The following is a 24721-nucleotide window of genomic DNA, read 5'->3' as shown; positions in this document are numbered from 1 at the left end:
TCAGAGCAGCATATTGCAGCAGGCAGCATGAAGGAAAAACTAACCAGCACTGAGTGCTTCATCTGGGTTCTTTTGTACATCTACCTCTTGGTACACGTGCCTCTTGGCCCTAAACAGCACCACCACCACATTCCCTACCCCAGGATCATGGGGAGATAATGTGCATGGCATGTGTGGAGGGACCAATCGTGGGGTGAGGTACAGGATACAGCTTGACAAACTGGGGAAGTAGGACAGGACCAGAAGGTGGTGACAGGGAACATGTTGGGAAGGTAGAACTGGAAAACAAAGGCCTCTGCAGGGGGAGAAAGGACTAGATCAAGCAAGAGTGATGAACACAAAAGGAAATGAGTGTGTGTAACCAAGAGAGGAGAGAGTGCTGAAGATAGAAATAAAAGATGGATAGGCTACAGGTCAATGCATGAGATTGGAAGCCACGACTTCAGCACTCTATTTCTGGTCTGCCATAGAGTGGCAGTGTGCCCCGAGGTCAGTCACCTCCTTTCTGTGCCCCAGTTTCTCATCTGTAAAATGGAGATAAGAGCTATCTCACAGGTATGTGTTATATTAAGATTCTTTGATGGAAAGTGTATACAAGTGTCAATGACAAATTAGATAATGGGAGATAAGCAGAGTCAGAAAAAGCCTCCTTCATGAAAAATCTTGCTTGGGGAACTGCACAGGACATGATAGCTATGGCTATTTTAAAAAATGAAAAGCTACACAACTGTTAGTCATTGTCATAATATAAAAATGTGTTAGTGGCAATATGCACCTCACCTAGTACCAGCTTTAAGAGGTACTGGTGTGTGTATTCGTGAACACTTATGACAGTCAAAGATGAACAGACTCAATCTGACATTGCAGTTACACCACTGTACAAAACAATTGTTTCCATCTCTCTGACACATTGCACAGGAAGATTCACAGGAAGATGAGGATTCAAATTCTGCAGTGATTTGGCAATGAACAGAATTAAAAACATGTGTTTTTGTTTTTTTTGGTTCTAGAGCTTGGTACTCTAGACTTACGACTCTCCCACATTTTTATTCTTCATCTTGTATTTTTTTCCGCTTGAGCTGTGTGATGAAAACAATAGTTATATACATTTTTAAAAAGGAGGATACAGGGTTTCAGCTGTTAGCACTGTATTGTTATTAGACAGACTATATTTTTGGTCACAAGTGACGTTTTTACATGGCACCAAGTATTGCACCATTATTGCACCAAGTGGTTTTAATTCAAGCAGTACTAATGAGTTATTTGTAAGCTTGGGGGAAGTTAGAAATACAATCTTAACACAGAGAACAATGGAGCACAGCATCCTTTTAAAGATTTGTGACAACAGCAGAAAGTAAATAGTAGAAATGAACTATTGCCTACTTTAACCAATCCTTTCATAACTTTTCCCTCCCTGGCCCACAGCTTCTTCCTAAACAGCTGACTGGGTCTCACTACAGATGTATATTGTACTTGGCTGTATTCTCCTCTTTGTTCGTCCAGGCACTTTAGGGAGGATCTTGAATGTTTTAGGCATGAATTCCATGCAGGCCTCACGGAATTTCTTGATTCTCCAACAGTAGACGACAGGGTTAAATACTGACTTGAGGTAACTCAGCCACAGGATGTAGGTGCTGGTGATGTAGAAAGAAGGGCTGTAGTAGAACTGTCTGCTAAACACAGAGAGCAAGCTGAACACAGTGTGTGGAAGCCAGCAGAGTGAAAAGCCAATGAATAGAATGAGAATTGTAGTGAAGGCTCTGGTTTTGAAGCTCATGTCCACATTCATCTGCTGAGGCTTCTGTAGTCCCATGAGGCCTAGTTTGCTCACCTGGCTCAAGCAAAGGCTCTCAGCATGGTTGTGGATCCTAAGGGCATTGCGCCGCACGGTATTTAGAATGCAAAGGTAAGAATACAGCATGATACTGAAAGGGATGAAGAAAATTGCCACAACTAGCATCACGACATAAGCTCTGTCAGCAGGAAATTCAGTGTACCCCAGAACACATTGGGGAGCCCGGGCTGGTACTTCCACAAATGTCCATCCAATCACTGAAGGAAAGGAAATGCAGAAGGACAGTGCCCAGGACATGGCGATGATGACTTTGGCACGGTAAGGGTTCAGCTTGTCTTGCCGTTGAACGATAATTAAGAAACGGTCCACGCTAATGATCAAGAGTATAGAGACTCCTTCCAAGACAAATAACCAATAGAGCATAGCTGATATCCGACAGAAGTGAGCCCCGAAGTTCCAGGTCACTGTAATAATTGTAACTGCGGTAAAAGGCATGCAGAACAAAGACAGCATGATGTCAGAAAAGGCCAAAGTTGCTAGCAGCAGGTTGATGGCTGAACGCATGGCTGGCTTCTGGTAGACAATGAGGCAGACAATGGCATTACCAAAAAATCCAACGGCAATCATGAAGACCATTATTATTACCAACAATATCCTGAGTGGGGCAGGCAGAGCTGTGTAACTGGAGCCTATGGATGGGGTACTCTCATTGAGAGCAACATCACTGACTATGGGAGTGTCGTTGCATGCCATCACTGACAAACCTGAAGTGGGAGAAGGAAGAGCCAAGAAGTCTTCCTGTTAACTCTTTGATTGTTGCCATTATTTCATCTTGCCTGTCAGAAAAAGGCCATGGATAGATATTTGCAGTTGGCTGTGGTAGATCAATGGTTAAAACAGAGGTCTGTCTTTGAGGACATATTTTTCAGATATCAGGAGGGCTGAACAAAAGCTAATATTTAGCAAAGAGCAAGTAACTTCAGGGTTTATTGGAGTTGGAGTTGAAGCCATCTTCAAGTACATTTGCTTGGTGAATCTCTGACCTAGAGAACATAAGAAGGTGAATCACAAGTCATTCTCTGCATCTGTTCAATAACCATGGGATACATATAATGATGATGATTAAATTCCTTTAATCTTTATATGTAAAGATAGTCAGATCTCCTAACAGTACATGCTTCCAGTGTTCAATAAAAGGTTTACATTTTCTATTAAGACCCCCATTAGATGCAAGATCAGTTTTATGTATTAGATATGCTTAGACCCTCACATTACCTGGACAGAGAAAACAAATGACTCAAGTTTCTGGATGTTTGAATGATTTTTCAGGTTTTCACTTGGCAGGTCTTATTTCAAAGTTTCTGTGGTCAGCTCTACTGTGTCTCTTTATCAAATAGAAGGTCTAGTGTACATCTTCAAATCCTTCCTGAAAGCATCGTGAGAGTTAATATTCAACTACTAAACTCCCCTGCCTACTCCAGTGTCTGACTGTTGGTAGGATCAGAAATGCTAGAGAGGCCAAATACTCATTCTGTGGTACTGAGCACCATAGAAGTGCTCAGGGAGAAAATAAATGACAAATGGAAACAAGAAAAATAAGCCCCTGAAATGTCTGGAAGACACCTGATTACAAAGGAGAGGGAAGTGCTCTCCCCTAAATTTTCTTCTTAGTCCCTGTCTCATCCCACAATTGTGCCTTCCCTGCCCTTCATAGCTGGGTGCCTTTTACCTGTTTATGTACTCATGTGTAAAACAGCACGTAACCCTATTCTGCTAATAGCAATACCACACTGGGCTAGATTCACAAAAGGACTTACGCCCCTAACTGGCTTCTATTCACAGACACATTATATATGCACACACGCACCACATTAACAAGTGTTATACACAACTAATACTGTCTACATGATATTAAATATGAATGCTGTGTAATTAGGCTACCTGACATATCTCAGGTTCTTCCTGTAATTCTGTTCACCTATGCCAAGTATCCCACAACACTTTGCAAAGCTAAAGTCAGCTTTGGTACTGGAAAACAGGAAACCTGTTAAAGGCAATATACAGTTGTGGATTGTCCTGGTACAAGTATGGCGGTACCCGCATGGACAATTGGTTTGGAATACAGTACCCAAAACAGCAAAGGAAAGGTACACCATGGTGCCAGAAGAACAAGACCAAAAGCTGGTTGGTTAAATTTAGTCTCCGGTGACACAGAATGCTCTCTAACTTGTAAAGAGGTTACTGTATCTATGTAGTCTCGCGTGCATGGTATGGGAGCACCCCTGTGAAAAGTGAACTGCATGTCTTTAGACAATAAGTGACTGGAGGCTCCAGTCTGGAGCTTGGTTATTTGGTCTCTTGAACTTTTTAAATATCGAACCACAAGTGCAGTCAAGATCACTTGGCTATATTTTGAGAAATACAAGTTACAAGCCTAAATCCCGAAATCAGGCCTGACTATGATTCAAAACCCCCTCTGTTCAGCAGCCTCCAGACTTTGTAGGTACCTAAGCTCTCTTGGCACCTAAATTGTTGCACTAGAAGTTCCCTAGGCATCTATGTTTCCACATCTGCACATGCTCACTGCAACTCCTTGCTCAGTGTCCAGATGCCTAAGCCCCAGAGTGATACATGAACTGGGGGACGATAGGCGTTCCTCTACCAAGCTTGCTTGTGGGGCCCTAGCTGGTAAGTGTGCTCAAACTCACCTGGTGTATCAGGTTCTATAGGCACGCTTACACAAAATGGTGGGGGGAGGGAGAAGGAGAGCCCACCCCTAACTTTTAGTCCAGTGGTTACTCACATTGGAAGAGACCCTGCGTCAGGTCCTACTTGTGAGAAGGAGAGAGAATTTAAACAGGGATTTGCCATCTCTCAGCTGTGAGGCTCTTTCAATCTCTCCTCTTGAAGTTGTTCCACTGTGGATAAATAAGAGTCACTGGCTGAGTGCACACACAAGACTGACAGTTGCCTAATAAGCCCTTCTCTTCATGTGTCATTATATAATGCCTGCATCTGTAATTTTCACTCCATGCACCTGAAGAAGTGAGGTTTTTTACTCACGAAAGCCAAATAAATCTGTTAGTCTTTAAGGTGCCACCAGACTGCTTGTTGTTTTTGTGGATACAGACTAACACTGCTACCCCAATACTTGTTACCTAATGGTTACTGCACTCACCCGGGATGTGGAAGAGCCATGATTGAGTCCCCCTGCTGTGATAAGTTTATTTATCCCCAATAGAACAGCTTCAACAGGAGAAATTGAGGCCACCCACAACAGACTAGCCCACAGCTCACAGGTTAGGGCACTCAACTGTGCTGTGGCAGACCCCAGTTCAAACCCCAAGAATGGGGACTTGAACCAAGCGTATCTTGACCAGTAGAACTGCAATCAGAGGTCCCCTGTCTCCTGGAGGGACTATTATTGACTGGACAATAGAAATGCAGGGAGTTAGACTAGAACCAATTAGGTTAGAGCTGTCTGGAGGGTTTAATAAAGTTCCACTTGTTCAAATAAACCTGCATTCAGCATCTCTCTGACAATCACTGAGGCCTGGTCTACACTGGAGGGAAGGGGGAAGAAATCGATCTAAGTTATGCAGCTTCAGCTATGTGAATAACGTAGCCGAAGTCGACATACTTAGATCTACTTACCGCGGTGTCGTCACTGCGGTAAGTCGACGACGGACGCTCTCCTGTTGACTCCGCCGGCGCCTCTCGCCCTGGTGGAGTAGCGGAGTTGACAGGAGAGCGCTCGGCGGTCGATTTACCGCATCTAGACTAGACGTGATAAATCAAGTCCCCGCCGGATTGATCGCTGCCCGTCAATCCAGTGGGTAATGTAGACAAGCCCTAAGAGCTGGGTGGCCTCTCAAGAGACTGACTTGCAGAGATCACAGAAGAGAGGCAGGTGGCAGAAGGTGACTGGCGAGCAGAGAACAGCTGCTGACAGGACGTCCAGGTGGCGAGGAGCAGCGGCTGGCGAGGTGGCCAGCAGAGAGGAACAGTGGCTAGCAAGGGCGGCCAGCCAAAGCAAGTGCTCAGCTGGTGGAGCAAGCCAGGTGCCTTCTTCCCTGGGAGGGAGGTAAAACTCACACAGATGCACTTCTACACCCTGGGTCCTCACTGACCAAAGACAACCACAGTGAGTGGGGTGTGTTGAGGGAGCAGAGAGGGGCACAGAAAAGGAACCTTTGGTTATAGAACTCAAGAACATGAGGCAGAAGACATGGTCCCTCGCACTCTGGGGTGAGTGTCCTGCTCACAGTTTTATGTTTATGAATCCTGCTTGTGGCATTTTCCCTAATTAATGTTGTGTGACTTCCCTCCTTTCATTAAAAGTTTCTTTTCTACATTCAGACTCTGTGCTTGCGAGTGGGGAAGTATTGCCTCTCAGAGGCACTCAGGGGTGGGGGCTCGAGCTGGTTCTGTGTTGTATTGATGGAAAGGAACTCCTAGATATCGAACCCGGCCCTGGTTGCTGCCGTCCCCACCAGTTAGAAGGGTTACATTAATAAGAAAAAGTAAAACATGAATCAAGACTCAGCAGGCTAGCGCAGTAGTCAAAATTCCTTTCGCTGAACAAATGTCACTGCAACAAGAGATAGTTTGCAGACTGATCATCAGAAATGCAGGCAAAACAACAGCTTATGTTGGAGTTTGATGTAAATGTAGATTTCTTCTAGAAACAGTGAAGGGGGAGCCTCTTTTTTACAGTAAAACTAGCTCTCAAAAGACATGATTCAGACATTCTGTCCATGAATTTGCAAGTAATATGCAGTTAAAGGGACCTTTTCTCCCAACTCTCTTTAGGGGTACATATTCAGCATAGATTTCCTCAGACATTGGTAGAGTGGCTACTGGAAGTAGGTGTAAAGTTACATCAGTTAATGTCCCCTCTAAACTTACTTAGACTTACCTCTAAATGTGGCTCATTGCCATTAATTGTCATACTTACTTCACTTCAAACAACAGCCAGAATAATATACACCTCTACCCCGATATAACGTGACCCGATATAACACGAATTCGGATATAATGTGGTAAAGCAGTGCTCCGGGGGGGAAGGGGGGGGGCTGCGCACTCCGGCGGATCAAAGCAAGTTCAATATAATGCGGTTTCGCCTATAACGCGGTAAGATTTTTTGGCTACCGAGGACAGTGTTATATCGGGGTAGAGGTGGAAGTGAAAAACAGAAAACACCTATGTCATCTGCCAGTGCAGGAATCTTACCCACAGTTGATTTTCTAGTTCTTTGTTCCGTCTAATTTTCTAGGTCTCAACAGTTGGAACTTTTTCTTCCCTGACAGATCTCATTGCCAAGAAATATTTTTTTGGTTACCCAGTCTAAGTTTCCTTTTCTTAATTTCATTCTGTTACTCTTAATTATGCATCACCTTTTCCATCCTCAAGATCATTGACTGCTCAAATATTTGTAGATGCTTTTGTGCCCCTCTTTCTATACTTAATGGATTCATGTTGCAGTGGCCAGTGAACAGTCCTCTTGCAAATACTGGACCAAAATACATGTCTGTTTGACAGTGGTTAAGTACAGGAGAGTTGAAAAGAAAACATACTTTGACATATATTTTATAAAATGAAGTATTCATTGTAACAAGGCTTAACTACTAAACCAAATGTTATTTCAGATAGGACTGAATGAACTGCCCACTGAAATTTGGGGTCTTAGGTAAATTTACTTTGTTATGCTTCAGTCTTCATGCACTAAATCAAGTAAATACATTACGTGTTCTGAATGTCAAGAGAGAACATAGATGAATGGTCTCTACTCACGCTGCATCATTAATTTCTATTACTGAGAGTTCTACACAGGACCAGCACCAAAACATTACCCCAGAGTCTGGTTTCACTCCACTAAGGAGTAAGTACTCTATAGTAATTTTTACTTATGCCCATTGACTCCATTCCACAGTTCTAAATAGAAACAACAAAAAGAAACAAAAAAAAAGATTTCCCCAGGAGAGTGCATGATGCATGTTTCCTCTGCAGTGTGCTGCACCAGAAAATGGAAGTAGCTTTGCAGCTAGCCAGACTCTTAGAAATTTAAAGATGCAATAAAAGAAGTTGCAAGTGACATGCACCGCGTATACCGTAGCACAGAGCGAAGCAGCTGAGAGTTAATGTCGTCTGAGACTGCACTAACTCCTCCGTCGATCCTCAGCTCATTGCCGCCGGGACTGAACATAACCTACCTGGTTCCCCGCCCTGGTCCATGCTGTCCCCACAGGGGGATCTAGAGATCTTCAGAAAGCTCTTTTCAGATCAAAGATGGAGGAGATGGTGCTGCAGAGCAGCTGACACTTCCTTTTGCACAGAAGAGGTCTACATGTGGAATAGACTGTTTTCCTGTAAATCCTAGGGGACTGATTACTCTCTCGCTCTCCTATATACATACATTCTCAAAATAGGGCTCTCATTTGTTAAATCTAGGAATTAACCGATATCTTCCTTGCTGTCATAGACAGAACTGGCTCCCTTAATGCAACTGCTGTTCTCAACCTTCATCTCAGTTGTTGCCAAGGAAACCAGATCAGTACATTCGCAAACAACTTTGTATAACCAGTTTTGCCCTGGGAATCTTGGAACTGTCCACACCCCCCACCCTTGCTGAGGTTCATTTATCTTAGTTGACTATTAAACCACTTCTGCAAGCTCCCTTTATATGGGAACGGCTACAAGGTGCAAGTAAATACATCAAAGTGTACATTAAAACAAAGAGAGCGAGCACATGTGTGTGTATGTGCACCATCGACCCTTTTTTAACTCTGGTCAGCTCTGGCTTTTTCAGCCTCAGTGGAAGAGGGTGGTTTGGACTGAACTGGTTAATGAGCCATGATACTGGAGATACCTAACGCAAGAAATTTCTCAGTTGTACTAAAACAGAAGAACACCAAAGATTCACCAACTTCAGTCCAATCCACTAAAAAAAAAAAAAAATAAATAAAAGGGGGGGGGGACTTATTTACAGCACCTAAAATATACCAGAGTGCAATAACAAGCCTATTTAATGAACCTGAGACAGACTTAATGCCATCTAATTGCTGCACCTGTACCAATGGCAGAAGGAAAAACATAATTAAACTTCAGAATTAAAAGTAAACAATCTAATAATAACTAGATCTCCAACAAACAGAAAGATTATAGAGGATTCACCCAGAATCTTAGCGTCTAAATAAGTTTTTGTGAAAAAGAAAACAAGGTTATAGAGGCAGAAAAAATGTAATCAAACAATGCAATGCAAAGAATAAATGAATCATCCACATATGCTAAGCCACTGTGAGGCAGGTGGGAAGCTAAACAACAAAAAGATAGGTTTGATTTCAGGGGAGTGAAGGCAATGAAGTTGAAACTATCATAAGCAACCTCCAGGGACCAGCAAAAACAGTTGCCTAACACGGATGGTTTAACTAAAGGCTGGAGAAGATGGTACTGGAAATCTTAGGGGTACTTTAAAGTAGGTGCTTAAAATACCTACTGAAGTGGTTCCTTAGAGCAAGTTTCACTACAGTTACAGCAAGAATAAAAATGTCACCTAATTCAGAAGTGGATTACACTAGATGACTGTTAGACAGTCTACCCATGAAGACTGAAATGCATGCAAGACATTGAAAAAACTGTGTGGACAATGGGCTGCTTGCTAACCTAACTGCACGGCAGTTCTTCTAAGCAATAAGCCTTCTTCAACTGCCTTCCTGTAAAAAAAACCCAAACCCAGTGGTTTCAGAGAGTCAGAGTTTCCCTGCCCTCTAAGAGAGAATAGCACTCTTTACTCTTTGGAGTGGGCAGTTTAAGAAACAAGCTTATTTAACTGTGGACTAGGGATTGCTGAATTTATTTGGATCAGTTTGTCATTCCAGAACATACAGCTAACTAACGATTCAAGTATACGTAATTCTGCAAGGGTCTGATTGGACCTGGAGATGCCATTGCTGTGTACCTGTTCCTATTTGCTTTCCGAGCCCAGCCAGAACATCACCTTGACTAGCTGAGAGAAATGACAATGCATCATATGCAAACTTCTTGGCTTTGGTAATACTTTATGGATATTGCCAAGAAACAATACACTGTATTTGCCTTAGAAGATGTAAGAAAAAAGCATATGTGCAGATGACAACATGGCTTCTCAATGTAGAGTGTAAACAGCTTGTAAATTAGATATCTACCGTATCTCCAGTTTTGCTTTGCATTATAATAGAATGCCATAAACGGCATTACATTGAGTGTTCACAGTACTGTGCCTTTCAAGATCTTAGAATCTCAACACTTCACAATGAGCTGTGGCGGGAGGATGGTGGTGGTGGAGAAGAGGGTCAGGTTATGAGATAGCCAAAACGTTAACAATTCTCCAACCAATTTTGCACTTGGCATTTTCCACAATAAAACTAACTTCAGACACCAAAATCAAACCAGTCCAAAACCTGCTTCATGCTTTGCTTTTCAATTGTCTGCATCCACATGGCATATGGAGTAATGATCACAGAAGGGGAGACTCACATATCATTGCCTGCACGCCAGGACAGCTGCTGCTCATGACATGTGCACTGTTGTACCTCTGAGGGATAACCTTCCGAGGAGATAGCGCATGCCAACAGTGATCCTTCATTACAAATTGCCTGGGCCTGGGCCTCTATCCAAGAAACTGCATGGCAGTGCACTGAAATGCATCACTGGATACAGCTCTTGTTCATATATCCAAGAAGTATGCCTGGATAGTTGGTTAATTTATTTCTGATGCCTTTGGTTTCAACAGACGAGCAGTCCAAAGACAGCAGATTTTCTTTAACTTCTCTCACACTGCAGTTGCACACGGACTGCTTTATAAGTTCTCTACTTGATGTTAAACCACTGAGCAGAGAAGATGCATCAACAACTGTGCACTCTTCCACCACTCCTTCCTGTAGTCAGAGCTTGCAAAATCTCTATTAGATGCAGCTCTTTCCCTCTTGAGGCTGCTGTGTTTGCTTGCAGGAAATGCACACTCCTAATAAATACCACTTTTAAATTGTTCCCAGTTCATTTAGTTCCTGTTTCTGTACATGCTGTTTGATCTCAATTTGTGCTCTCGTATTTTTCCAAGCCTAATCGTTGACTGCGTTTCTGGTCTCAAGCGCTTTACCTAGTTGCCTGATCCTTAGCGACACTCTGAAGAGGTTTGCTGAAAGATGCACTTTGGAGGTCCACTAAACTCAGACTGACCCAGCGCACAAAGCCGGATTCTGCGGATTGAACAGGCAGAAGTGACACATGAAGGGAAACAGAGAGGACAAGCTCCAACAGAGAGCAAGATCAGTTCGTGTGATGCTGAAGCTAGATCTTATGTAATAAAATCTGAATACTTTATTCAACAAATGCCAGGATATTTCTCAAATGTTTATATATCCTTCCCCTGCACAAACTCATAATCTGTCCAGGAACAGGATGCTGCAAGATGCTGGGCCCTCTGACCCTGACCCAGCAAAGCACTTAAGCACATGAAGTCAATGGGACTTAAGCACATGCTTCATGTGCACATGCTTAAGTGGTTGGCTTGATATGGGCAAGTGTACTCAGGACCTAGCTGGATGCAGCCCATATACGAGTGACATTAACTAGGACATGGAGATAGACCCTTACATACCTTGGAATACTGAGTTTCTAAAATGAGAGCGAGAAAAAACGGTCTTTGAAACAGGAGCAGTTGATGTTTATTCCTGCAGCACAGAGTCCAGCTCAACTCATTCCAACAGTAGAAGACAAAGTGTTCTTCTCCTCATGATGCTCTCTGGAGGATGTTCTTCTGAGGAATTCTTTAAAGATTCAGGGCCCAGTTCTGCCTTCATTTTTTGGCGTAACTCCCTTATCCGCAGTGGAGTCACTCCTGATTTACTGTGGTGTAAATGGGAAAAAAAATTAGACCTGTTTCTAAGGAAAGGATGGATTGGATATTCCTCCCCCACTTCTAAAATTATAGTGATGCACTCTGGAAAAAAGAAATAGGGATTTGCAATAGCACCCACAGGCACAGTGAGGTTGGGCCCTACTATGCAAACATATAATAAAACACAGTCACTGTCTCAGAGAGCTTTAGGTGTGCACGTGGGTCAAACTCGGAGGGGAAGGGGAAGTGAGATCCTCTTACCCTAATATAGATTCAGTTATGCTTGGACCGACTCCCATAGGCCACTCTATCAATACTTAAGAATCTAAACTGGTGTAAATAAGAAATGAAAAGAAATTAAAGAAGCCCGCACTCTACCTTACCTATTAAACAAAAAGATTTTATACTTAAACAGGAAAAAATACTTGAATGTATTAACATTTTAGACTTAATTATAAGGCAAGGAAACCAGTCCATACTTTGCTTACAGACAAATGCAGCCTTTTAAATAGAAACCCAACATCATCCAAAGAATTTGATTTGACCCCCTTCCCCTCCAACTCCCCATCAACCCTCACACCTCTACCTCTAAATCAAAGCCACATTTCTCTTGGAATTGCATCGCTCTGATAAGTAACATCTGTTTTCCAGAGGTGTAAAGTTGCAAGGAGATCATCATTAGTCACTAGCACAAAGGATTTCACATGGAAAATACAATGGAAAAGTATCAGAACCCCATTTAAAAGATGAAAGGACATAAGTAGGCTTAGTACTCAGTTAAACAATCAATACTGGTATTGCTAAAACACTGACAGATGGAACAAATCATTTACTATGCGCGTCACTGGAGGGACAACCCCACTGAGGTTATTCTGGAGATTGTTACTGCTTTAGTATATGAAAACAAACAGACTATTATTGCAAGACTTGGAAGGCAAGTTTGAAATAGCTCCCCATTTGGCAAAGCATCAAAACAGAACAGTGCACAGTCAATATGTCTGGTGCATTCCTCCATCCCCCCCCTCCCCAATAAGCAGAACAGGAGAATATGGTAAACTGAATAATAAATAATAATAATTTGTTTATAGCACCCTTATCCAAAGATCTCAAAGTTTAGAGTAAACCAAGAAACATTATTGTTTATAGTTATTTTGCCATTGTTGTGACCAAGGCTGAGAGGCAGTGGGTAAAAATAATGGCAGGTTATGGGAGTCTGCTTACATCACATCATTTAATTGGCATTCAGCAATTGATTTACTCTCTCCCCCACCCCCCAATGTCTTCTGAGCCGAGCTCTCTGCTGGGTAAATGGCTGCAGAGAATTTGACCCTCTTCTATCTCCATTAGCTATAGCTGCTGCTTTTGATGCACTCTGAGTATCAGGAACACTTCCCCCCTAATCCCTTAGTGCTTCTAAGAGCAAATGCTTCAGATCTAACCAATCAATAATTCCCATCGTAGGATGACCTATTACCAGGTTATGATTAGACTGAATGAGGATCCATGCTTATAAAAGTCTACAGAGGAAGTATTAAAAATTTTTCTACCTGCTGAATGCCAGTAAAATTATGTCATGGCAGCAGACTCCTGTAACTTACCGTTATTTTTATCCACTGCCTGTCAGACTTGGCCACAAGAGGGGCAATTTTTTTTTTAATTTACATGGCAAAGATACATGGGCAATATTTAAATAAACCACTTAACCTTTTGGTACTAAAAGCTTCCTGTTATAATGAAACATCAGTTATTCACTAAATGTGCTTGGTTAAATATTAGCCGAGAGTGCATTCACCTAAGGTACTTACATATATCCAGCGATAAAAGCCATCTGTGTTAAATACAGCCTCCGGGCCATGAAGTATTTTGAGTGGCCCCAAATTATAGCAAGCCTCTGATGTGAGCTAATATCCATGAACTAGATTCGGTTTTACCACAAAACCTAAGTAATGGGCAGTGCATAGTTACACTGCCAGGAGCCACCCAGACACACAAGGTAACTCAGATTATTCCTCCAGTCTTCCTGCTCCCTCCACCCCCTGAGCAAGGAAGGAAAAAAAGGACCAAATTGTATCTCAGGGCAGGTCTGCATTACAAATTTACATGAGTGTAGCTGTACCGATGCAGCTGCTCCACTGTAGCGCATCTGGTGAAGACGTTCTAAGCTTAGTAAGTCAACCTCCACGAGAGGCGGTAGCTATGTCAAGGGGAGAAGCTCTCCTGCCAACATAGACTATCTACATGGGGGTTGAGGTTGGTATACCTATATCGCTCATGGGTGATTTCACACCCGTGAGCAACATAGTTATGTTGAAGTATGTATGTAATGTAGACTATGCTTTAGAGTCACACTCAAGTCTCTTGCACCCACCTTCCTCTGGGGGGGACGTAATCTCCACAGTAGAGATTACAGACAGCCAGTATATCAGGGCTGAAGTGAATGCAAAAATTACTATTTCTTGTTCAGGCTCTTAACTGCTTGCTCTATGCCCTCTAGTGGCCACTCTAAAGATTCACGACCAATACCACATCCTCCTTTCTGAAAAGGGACGGTTCATAGACCTTTATCCAAACTTTACATTAAAGCATATAGCAAGAATGAAATATCAACACAAAACAAGAACAAAAAGCCATGTGAAGAGCAGGGTAGGCTGCCTGAATCTTCAGCCTTGCACCAGGGATTTATTCTGCCCTTTTATGACATTTGATTACTAGTTCTCTGACTTCCTTGAACCTTCAAGATTTTATATAATTCTCCAGGAATGCAGGAGGCAGTGTTTCTCTTACTGGATATCTCCTTGCGGGGAAAGGAGCTGGAGAAACTGCTGGCAGTTCTATGTGGACAGGCAGGGTGTTGTTCATAGGTTCAGTCTTGGGGTAGCAATCAGGGTGTTGCATCAAAAGGTGAACCTCCAGAACAAGATGTCTCCTGTTCCGACAGATAATTTCCCCTGGCAGCCTAACAAAGCAGGATCGAGGAGCTCTGGCCCCTCCTTACACTGTCCCCTTTTCCTGAGAAATTTTCACCCAAATGCAATCTCCTGGATTCAATACCCTCAAGGATTTGACTATGGCATTCAAGTCCTTCTTCTGACAGGCTTTATATTGAGCTTCCTTCTTCTGTAGTCTTGGGATGGTTGGGATAATGGATCTCAACTTCTTCCCCATCAACAGTTCCACAGGGCTGAATCCATTTGCTAGGGGCGTTGACCAGTATGCAACAGGACAAGATGAAGATCTGAGGAATTAGAAATAAAAGTTGTTTTATTGTCTTTACTTCATATTCTGCTTCACCATTGCTTTGAGGGAACTGTGGGCTGGATGCGACTGTATTAAGATGAGGTCCTGAAACAAACTCTTGTGTCAGAGGCCCAGTCTGAGGCCTGAATCCTGAACCAAAGTACTTCCAGGCATTGCTAAGCAAAAGCTGGGCTGTGAGCCAGAGGCAGGCCCCACTCACAGAAGAGGGTTGCTAGAAGCAGGTGCATCCACACATAAGTGCTAATAAGAGGAACTTGTGCCAAGATGACATCAGGACACTCCACAGACATAACAAGGAACAGGCAGGTGCCTCTTAAAGACAGGGTCAAAAGGACAGCATGATGGATAGATCTGTTTGTCTGAATCACCATGATCAAAGGGGGAGACAGCACCCTAATGAGCCAAGGGGCTGTACCTCAATACGTCAGTAGGGATGAGTAATCTGTCCTGTAACTGTATAAAAGTAGGTCCCGGAGTGCGCATCTTTGTCCAGCCTAGGGGGCAGTGGAGTGTCCCGCCACTGACTGAGCTGTGTCCATTGCGAGGGGGCACATATTCGTAGTATGTCCTGTAGAGTCTATAAGTTTGACAATAAACCTGGCTTGGGTTCCTTCGTACCTTACTAGACTCTGTGGTCTTTGGGGGTTCTCTCGGAGTTTGCTGTGTCAGCGATCTGCAGAGCCGGGGCAGCTCACAGGGGGAACACGCACGCAGCCGACTGTTATCAGCATCGAACAAGAGCAGAGCACCACACTGGTAGCTACTGACAACAGCAACATGAGTGAAACCATAGGTATTTGCAAACCTCTTAAAGTTTTCAGAGGAAAACTGTGAAGCACTGGTCAGAGATTACACACTCTGGAATCCCAAAATGGGAAAAGAGGGAAAAGATGTGGTTTAATCTCCACAACGGCACTTGACGAGCAACCAGGCAAACTTCAAAGAATAAAGAGATAATCAATCAAAAGATAAATTGTATTATCCAGACAGAAAAGATCAGTCCCAACTTGCTCCCATTGCCTGTCTTGTAGAGCAGATGGTAGCAACAATTCCAGTGGGTTCGTTCTCATGGGATCACATCACCACATTTCTCAACTCTCTTTTGTAGTGGTTTGCTCAGCCCAGACTACCAAACAGACTGTTTAGCTATCTTCCAGCACTTTGTAATGTCTTGGTGTCCCTCATGAAGTCTGTCAAGGATTTCCTATTGCATGGATGTAGGGATAACCCATCTGGACCCCACCAACAACAGACTTTGGTTTATGGTAAGATCGCCAGAAACCACCAAATATGGTTTCACAGAGGTTTCTGACTGTGTCTTTTGGTCCAGCCTTCTTTGCAGTTAATTATGACGTGGCTCAGTAATTCATCTGCCTCTTGCGTCTTTTTCAGTTCTTGCAGGCATCTTTCTGTGACTGGGAAAGTAGTAAGGACTGTATCTACAGAACCTTCTATGAACAACTCGTTCGGTTTACACTCTTGCTGTTGTGTGTCTGGGACCAGTGCCCTGGAAAGTATCAGCTACCACAAGATTCTTCTAAAGTATATGAGCAGTCTAGAACTGAAACCTCAGGAGACTCATTTGAAAATGCTGCATCCCACATGGTAACTCATCTAAGTTGTTTGAACCTAGAAGAGTAACTAGTAACTCTTCTAGGGGGAGGGATAGCTCAGTGGTTTGAGTGTTGGCCTGCTAAACCCAGGGTTGTGACTTCAATCCTTGAGGGGGCCATTTAGGGATCTGGGGCAAAAATCTGTCAGGGACAGTACTTGGTCCTGCTAGTGAAGGCAGGGGACTGGACTCGATAACCTTTCAAGGTTCCTTCCAGCTCTATGAGATAGGTATAGTTTGTAGTCAATTTCCACATGAAATTTTATGCCCACTAGAATGTGTCTAAAATGTTCACAAATCCATCTAATGGCCAGGACTTCTTTTGCTATGTCTGCATAGTGCTGCTCTGTACTGGTGAGTGCTTGTGAGGAATATGCTACTGGATGCCATAGGGAAAGCGATTGTTCCTGAAGGAGGACTGCCACTACCCCATATAATGAAGCATCGGCCAAAACTGTGGTGGTTGTATTTGGTTTATATAAAGGCCAAAACTGGTGGAGTGCTCAGATCTTGCTTTATTTCTCAATGTCAGACTCTGTTTAGTTCTCCAATACCAGGATTGTGTGGCCTCAGGAAATCTCATAATGGCTTTTACTTCTCTCCTAGGAGATGTAAGAATTTTACCAGGTGTGTCACCATGCCCATGAATCGACATAATATACTGACACTCTGAGGCACCTTCATCTGGGTAATCACTTGCACTTTCTCTGGATCTGGCCTGACCCCTGCTCCACTAATGATCTGGTCTAGAAACTTGACTCTGTCTTTTGAGACTTTGCATTTGTCATTAAGTGCTTTCTCCGGTCTTTCCAGGACTACAAAGAGACACTGGTCATGTTGGGTTTAAGTTGATTCATAGATGATATCCATTTGTCAGAGAACCCCTCCAGGCAGACCCTTGAGGTGTTGTGATTTTCCTCGGTGTTCAGGAGCAGATGATATGCCAAAATAGTAGCTAATTGAAACAAAACCTTTCAAAAGGTGTGATGAAAATTGTTCCTAGTATAGATTCTGCAGCAACTGATATCTGCCAGAAACCAGACTGGGCATCCAATATGGAGAAGACTTGCTTTACTAAGTTGTTCACGGCATTTTCAATGCATGAGAGTACAAGTTACTCTCAACAGACTTTCTCATTAAGTCTGGTAAGGTCTACACAGACCTGAACCTTGTCATTTGGTTTTGGGATCATTATGCCTGTACACCATTCAGTTGGTGTGCCTATTCTGGAAATGGCACCCATCTGCTCCATGTGGCTGAGCTATGCCTTCACCCTGGGCAAAAAGGAAGAGAGACTCTCCTAGGCAACAACAGAACAAAGGCTTGGCATTTGGTACAAGCTTAATGTGTTATTCCCCCTCTAGTTTCCCTACTCCTTGGAATAATTTAGGAAATTTTTGGCTCTAGGTCCATGGTGACTGGTTCCATCCTTATAACCAGGCCTAAGGCTATGATTGCTGGGCGGACAAAACCGTGCATAGGCCATCTACAACATAGACATCTTCAGATGTACTTTGAGTGGCCAAATATTTTCCTTTCATGTTTAATGGGGACTGTCCTGGTCCTTTCAATATCTTTTTTGGCTCTTGAAACGTTGGTGCTTTCATCCTCCTCTAAAGTAATTATGGAATCAGTTATATCAGCAGCTGTGTCTATTCTGAAGTTCATTTTATGTTTTCCTATGGGGCTCCACAGTGGTTCTTTTTAGTATCTCCAATGGCTTCAAGGTATACAACCCCAGCAGTCTTTGGGTCTTCTTGAAAGACAGCTGGCACCACACATTTAGATCAGCAGACTGTTGCAGGAAATGTCTAAAAAGAAGACATTATGCATGTGGTATCCCTTGCTGGAGAAAGCCATCTGCTGTGAAGTGATCTGCCACACCACTGGCATTCTTTCACGCTCTTGTATTTCTTTTCTTTACTCCATGTTAACATAGCCCTCTCTGGATCCCTTTGTGCTTATCATGGTCACTGAATTTAATACATCAAAATAATGCTAATTTTAAAACGAGTTTTTAAGGCATGCAGTGCTCCAGATTTCCCTTTTTCTAACATTGGTATTAAAATACTAATGCTTTTATATTCAGTAAGTTGGAAGTTAACCACGTACCAAACCCATCATTTGTTTATAATTCTTAAAACAAATAAATCACATTTTCTTATTCCACAAGAATTCAGAAGGAGCTTCACACAGATTCAGACCAACACATAGTATAATACAACTGTCTTCTTTGAGTAACATTAATGCTATTATTCCGGACAGGGTCAGCTGTTTTATATTGTTCTGTCAGAAGCAGAAAACTTATAAGTAACAAGGAAGGAAAGATATCAACCCTTCTGGGAGTCTGGGCTCATTCGAGGGGGGAGAGGAGGAGGAGAAAGACAGTAGAAATGTGACAACAAAGAAGATGGAAAGGAAAACTGGTTAAAATACAGAAGGCTATCCTAGTATAGTTCTAACATTCCCCTGTCACTGTGTATTATGGGATGATGATAATGCTTTATCTGCCACGTTCCTATAGAAAAGCTATTCTGAGAAAGAGGAGCTTAACAGTAATAATATTAGGAACATTTTTCGGAAATTTCACCACCGAAAGTCTATTAGGACAGATGTATAGAACAGTTGCATACATGTCAAGAAAAATTTCATTCTAATGTCTCTCTTTAATATTTGATTGAAAATGTGATTGTCAATAATTTATATGTCAAAAGCTATGAAGGGAAAAAAGAGGAGTGTATTTTTGACTAATAATAAACAGTTGTGTTAATGATCTCACCTTGTTGGCTACCATAATTATGGATGTATTCACCGGATAATGTAACAGGAACCAGCCTGAAGAGCTAGAATTGTGGGGACTCTGGGCTTACTTCACCAGCAGTAGAAAAAAAGAGGGGGTGGGATATTACCTGTATCCACTCCAATTCAAGCATTGGACACATAATGGTGGTCTCTGCAGACCTTTAACCTTTGAGGTTAGATTTATGTCAAGGACAGGGCAAAGTTAGTCTTAAAACCTCCCACCATCTCCTTCTCACAAGCTGTTTTTACCAGCATCGCTGCTATTCCATACCACTGCCCTCACAGCCATTCATCTTCTTTTTAGCATATGTGCAACATGCCTCAGGTGGCACGTGACCAGGATTCATCACAGAATTTGGTCCACTGGTTGGATCATTAGCTTCCCCAGCCTGGGCCAGATACTGACGGGGAGTGCAACATGAAAGCTGATCCATGCCCCCCACAGCCATTCATTAGATACCCCTACTCCCTGACTGTAGCACAGAGCAGTGGCTTTCAAAGATGGGTATGTGTATTCCTAGGGGTATGCAGAAGTGTTCCAGAGGGTACATCAACTCATCTAGATATTTGCCTAGTTTTACAACAGGCTACATAAAATGCACTAGCGCAGTCAGTACAAACTAAAATTTCATATGACTGTATACTGCTCTATATACTATACACTGAAATGTAAGTACAATGTTTATATTCCAATTGATTTATTTTATAAGTATATGGTAAAAGTTAGAAAGTAAGCAATTTTTCAGTAATGTGCTATGACACTTTTGTATTTTTATGTCTGATTTTGTAAGCTCGTAATTTTTAAGTGAGATGAAACTTGGGAGTACACAAGACAAATCAGACTCCTGAATGGGATACAGTGGTCTGGAAAGGTTGAGAGCCACTGACATAGAGCACACAGGAGTAGGCAGTCCAGAAGCATGAGAAAACAAAATTCAGTGGCAGCAGATACCTTAGCAAAGAAGCAACTTAAAGAACTGCACTACTGTCTGCAGCTATCCCACCGTCTCTTTGCTCTGATCCAGCAAGATCTCGCAAGCCGAGCTGAGGCTGCTCTGAGGCTGCAGTACAATTCTTGGATGGGAGATCTCTACAGCAGCGGTTCTCAGCCCAGGGCCCCCTAGAGGGCCACGAGCAAGTTCCAGGGAGTCCACCAAGCAGGGCTGGCATTAGATTTGCTGGTGTCCCGCGCAAAAAGCTGAAGCTCCGGTATGTGGGGCTGAAGCCCAGGGCTGCGAGCCCCACCACCTGGGGCTGAAGCCGAAGCCTGAGCAATTTAGCTTTGCAGAGCCCCCTGTGGCGTGAGGCCCCAGGCAATTTCCCTGCTTGCTAGCCCCTAACACTGGCCCTGGCTTTTATATACAGAAAAACAGTTGTGGCACAGGCGGGCCGTGAAGTGTTTTTGGAGGATGTTGGGCAGGGCTCAGAAAGAAAAAGGTTGAAAACCCCTGCTCTACAGAACATGTACACCTAGGACAAGTACCAGTAACATCCATATGATTTGACAGCACAGCTCTGTCAGACAGGGCCAGCTCCAGGTTTTCTGCCACCCCAAGCGGCGAAAAAAAAAAAAAAAAAGCCGATCGGCAGCACTTCGGCGACAGCTCAATTGCGCCGCTCCATTCTTCGGCGGCAGTTCGGCGGTGGGTCCTTCACTCACTCCCTTCCTCTTCAGCGGCAGCTCAAAAAGGAAAAGAGGGACTGAGGGACCCACCGCCGAACTGCCGCTGAAGACCTAGAGGTGCTGCCCCTTTGTATTGGCCACCCCAAGTACCTGTTTCCTTAGCTGGTGCCTGGAGCCAGTCCTGCTGTCAGAAGTACCAAATATAAATGCCAGTTCTTTCAGATGAAATGGCTGACAGCTTCTGACCATTCATGGTCACTAAAGATACTATGCTGCTGCTTCCATCATGCACCAGCATGTTGCCAGCTTGCAACTGGGGCTGGAGCAAGAAGAAAATGGGGACAAAGTCCCACCTTCCATAAATTCTGGCAGTTTGCTTTTTCATTTGAGGGGAAGGGATTAGGATTTTTGTTAAAGGGTTAGATTTTGGGTATTATCTCTACTTTACAGATGGAAAAAGTGGACAGTTTAAAACAATAGCAAAGCCAAGACTAGGATTCCGGAGTTCCTGGGCTCCTCATTCTTCTAAACACTCTAGAACAATCCTCTAGTTACAGTGGTGGGGAACCTGTGTCCCATCAGGGTTATCTGATTGCGGGCCACGAGACATTTTGCTGATGTTGACCGTCTGCAGGCATAGCCCTCCGCAGCTCCCAGTGGCTGTGGTTTGCTGTTCCCGCTATTAGTGGAGTTAGGGTCAGACTTTTAAGGTTTTTAGACACCTGAAGATGCACCTGGTGGGAATTTCAAAGGCATCACATCTTCAGGTGCCTATGAGTGAGAGTGACCGAACTGAGGTATAAATTATTAAAGAATGTGCATTTTTAGTGATAGGTATTAAATTACTCAGATAAGATGTGCTCTTGTCAGTATGACCTATCCAAAGCTCATTTAGATCATGAGATGCGGTTTTGGATTAGGCCCCTAAAGACATAACTTATACCATGAAGCTATGAAAAACTTTAGATAATTACTGCAACACATGGAATGGTTGGTTATCCACAGCAAACAGCTGACCTGTCATTGGTCCTCATTTTACTAACTTCTCATCAGTATTAACATTAGATCTGTCCAACATTAGTGACTGGAGGAAAACAAATGTACAGGACAGAAAACTCCCAGAGCGCCTGTCCTTGTCCTCACCCTCCATAGTTATCTAATTTATTATTGAGTTAAATGGGATTTTTTTTAAGAAGAGCTGGCACTAGAAGCAGAAGAAAAACAACATATAATCATAAAACTCGGGCTCCCTTAACCCTTCACACTACCCCACGAAGAAAGAAGAGATAGAGGGGTAGTACTGACCCGGGGACATCCTGGGCTCCTCATGGATGGATCACTCAGGGAGGGTCTCTGTGTGTAGGGGCTCAGCACAGTTTCTGCTCTGAGGCAGGACTGCCTGCGCGGGGGTCCACCCGCCAGGCTGCTGCCCCTGCCCCAGGGAACACAGCACTTCTGAGCACCTCCCCCAGCCAGCAGAGGGGGCAGCCCCACACCACGCTGACCCTCAGCGCTGGAGGGCCGCCTGCTCAACCTCCTCTTGGGGAGAAGGGAGATTGAACCCGCCCACGGGCAGTGACACAAGCAGCCCCACCCCCCGTCCAAACTCTTCAGGGGGGCAGCCCCCCACCTCAGCAACCCTTTCACCCATCCCCCTACAAAAGCCAACTCGCGGCGCTCAGGCAAAGGACACTTACCCCGGTGCAGCAGGGACGCAGCGGCCCCGGGAAGCGGGCGGAGGGGCTGCGGCTGCCGATCCCGGAGCTCAGCCGCCCGCCCAAGCTGCGGGGTGATTTCAACAGCTGGCGTCTCCTGAGCATGGAGTGGCCCAGCGAGCGCCCGAGATCGCCCCCTCCAGGCGCTCCCCAGCCTCCCACTGACCAGCAAGGGAGCTGCCGGGGAGAGGGCGGCAATCCTCGGGGGCGGTGGGAGAAGAGCGAGAGCCAGGTCATGGCTCATCACAGCTCCCTGCTCTGGGGGATGTGTCTTCCTCCGGCTCACTGACTTGCCTCAGGTGGGGCTGCAGCAAGTGCATTGTATGCCAGGGACCCCCCCCACACACACCCCCCCCCAGCAGGGCGCGTCTGCCCCCCCCCCTTTCCCCCCCCCCCCCCCCCCCAAATAAGCTGTATGTTTAAACATGAAGCAAAAGAAGAACAGGATTTCTAGGCTGCGATTCAGGCACCTAGGAAGGAGCGGGCTCTCTGAGCTTCCAGATCCGAGCCTCATGAATAACTTAAACATCAGTCAAATAATATGCTCCTCATACATCCTGAAATTCATCCTAGTCAACAAGCATATTTATAAATAATGAATCAGCCCAGCTCCAGCTTTCATATACATGTGACATTTACATGATATAGATTTTAAGGTCAGAAAGGGCATCATTTAGTCCAGTGGCTCTCAGCCTTTCCAGACCCCTTGCGCACACCAAGTTTCACCACACTTACAAACGACTTGCTTACAAAATCAGACATAAAAATACAAAAGTGTCCCAGCACACTATTACTGAAAAATTGCTTACCTTCTCCTTTCTACCATATAATTATAAAATAAATCAATTTGAATATAAATATTGTACTTACATTTCAGTGTACTGTATATAGAGCAGTAGAAACAAGCGATTGTCTGTATGAAATTTTAGTTTGTACTGACTTCGCTAGTGCTTTTTATGCAGCCTGCTGTAAAACTAAGCAAATATCTAGATGAGTTGATGCACCCCCTGGAAGACCTCTGCATCCCTCCAGGGGTATGCACACCCCTGGTTGACACCACTGATCTAGTATGACCTTCTCCATAACACAGGCCAAAGAATTTCACCCAGTCAAACCATCAACTTGTCTTTGAACTAGAATATATCTTAATAGAGCAGGGGTGGGCAAACTTTTTGGCCTGAGGGCCACATCGGGGTTCCAAAACTGTATGGAGGGCCGGGTAGGGAAGGCTGTGCTTCCCCAAACAGACTGCCCCCCCCCCATCTGCCCCATATCCGCTCCCTCCCACTTCCAGCCTCCTGACTGCCCCCCTCAGAACCCTGACCCATCCAACTCCCCTGCTCCTTGTCCCCTGACTGCCCCCCCATGGGACCCCCACCCCAAACCGCCCCCCTGGGATCCCACCCCCTATCCAACCCCCCCTGCTCTCTGTCCCCTGACTGCCCCGACCCCTACCACACCCTTGACCTCTGACAGGCCCCTCGGGACTCCCACGCCCAACCCCCCCGTATCCTGTCCCCAGAATCTCTGTCCCATCCAACCGCCCCCTGCTCCCTTTCCCCTGACTGCCTCCCGTGACTCCCTGCCCCTTATCCAACTCCCTTGCTCCCTGCCCCCTTACCATGCTGCTCAGAGCAGCAGGACTGGCAGCCGCGCCACCCAGCTGGAGCCAGCCACGCCACCGCGCTGCCCAGCAGAAGCTCACAACCCCGCCACCCAGAGCGCTGGCGGCATGGCGAGCTGAGGCTGCGGCAGAGGGATTGACAGCAGGGGAGAGGCCAGGGACTAGCCTCCCCAGCCGGGAGCTCAAGGGCTGGGCAAGACAGTCCCGCAGGCCGGACGGGGCCCATGGGCCGTAATTTGCCCACCTCTGTCATAGAGTCATCCAGTCTTAATTTAAACATATAATTTTATACATCAGTGTAGATATAATGTAATCCTTGTCAGAATGATTTAGTTTGGAAATATTGTGGAAGACGTTGAATAAGTTTGTCTGCTATTATTGGAGCAGCTGGCTTCAGGATTATCGAGGTCAACT

The 24721-nt window shown here is 44.4% G+C and overlaps 1 protein-coding gene across 2 annotated transcripts; it reads right to left on the bottom strand.

The window, feature by feature from the left end:
- Window positions 1-1045: 1045 nt before the first annotated feature.
- On the bottom strand, window positions 1046-22763 carry GPR45 (G protein-coupled receptor 45). 2 transcript variants are annotated; one of them, XM_034758036.1, is made up of 4 exons: window positions 22666-22760; window positions 11433-11680; window positions 4599-4713; window positions 1046-2838 (listed from the first exon to the last, which is right to left on the bottom strand). In XM_034758036.1, exon 4 carries the CDS (start codon window positions 2546-2548, stop codon window positions 1433-1435), a length of 1116 nt encoding a protein of 371 aa, XP_034613927.1. In that variant the 5' UTR covers window positions 2549-2838; window positions 4599-4713; window positions 11433-11680; window positions 22666-22760; the 3' UTR covers window positions 1046-1432. The 2 variants fall into 2 exon arrangements, with proteins under 2 accessions (XP_034613927.1, XP_034613928.1); XM_034758037.1 differs by lacking the exons at window positions 4599-4713; window positions 11433-11680 and having other exon boundaries at window positions 22666-22763.
- Window positions 22764-24721: the final 1958 nt, after the last annotated feature.

The sequence above is a fragment of the Trachemys scripta genome, chromosome 1 (assembly GCF_013100865.1).
Source record: "Trachemys scripta elegans isolate TJP31775 chromosome 1, CAS_Tse_1.0, whole genome shotgun sequence".
NCBI lineage: Eukaryota > Metazoa > Chordata > Testudines > Emydidae > Trachemys > Trachemys scripta.
This window is presented reverse-complemented; position numbering and strand designations above follow the sequence as displayed.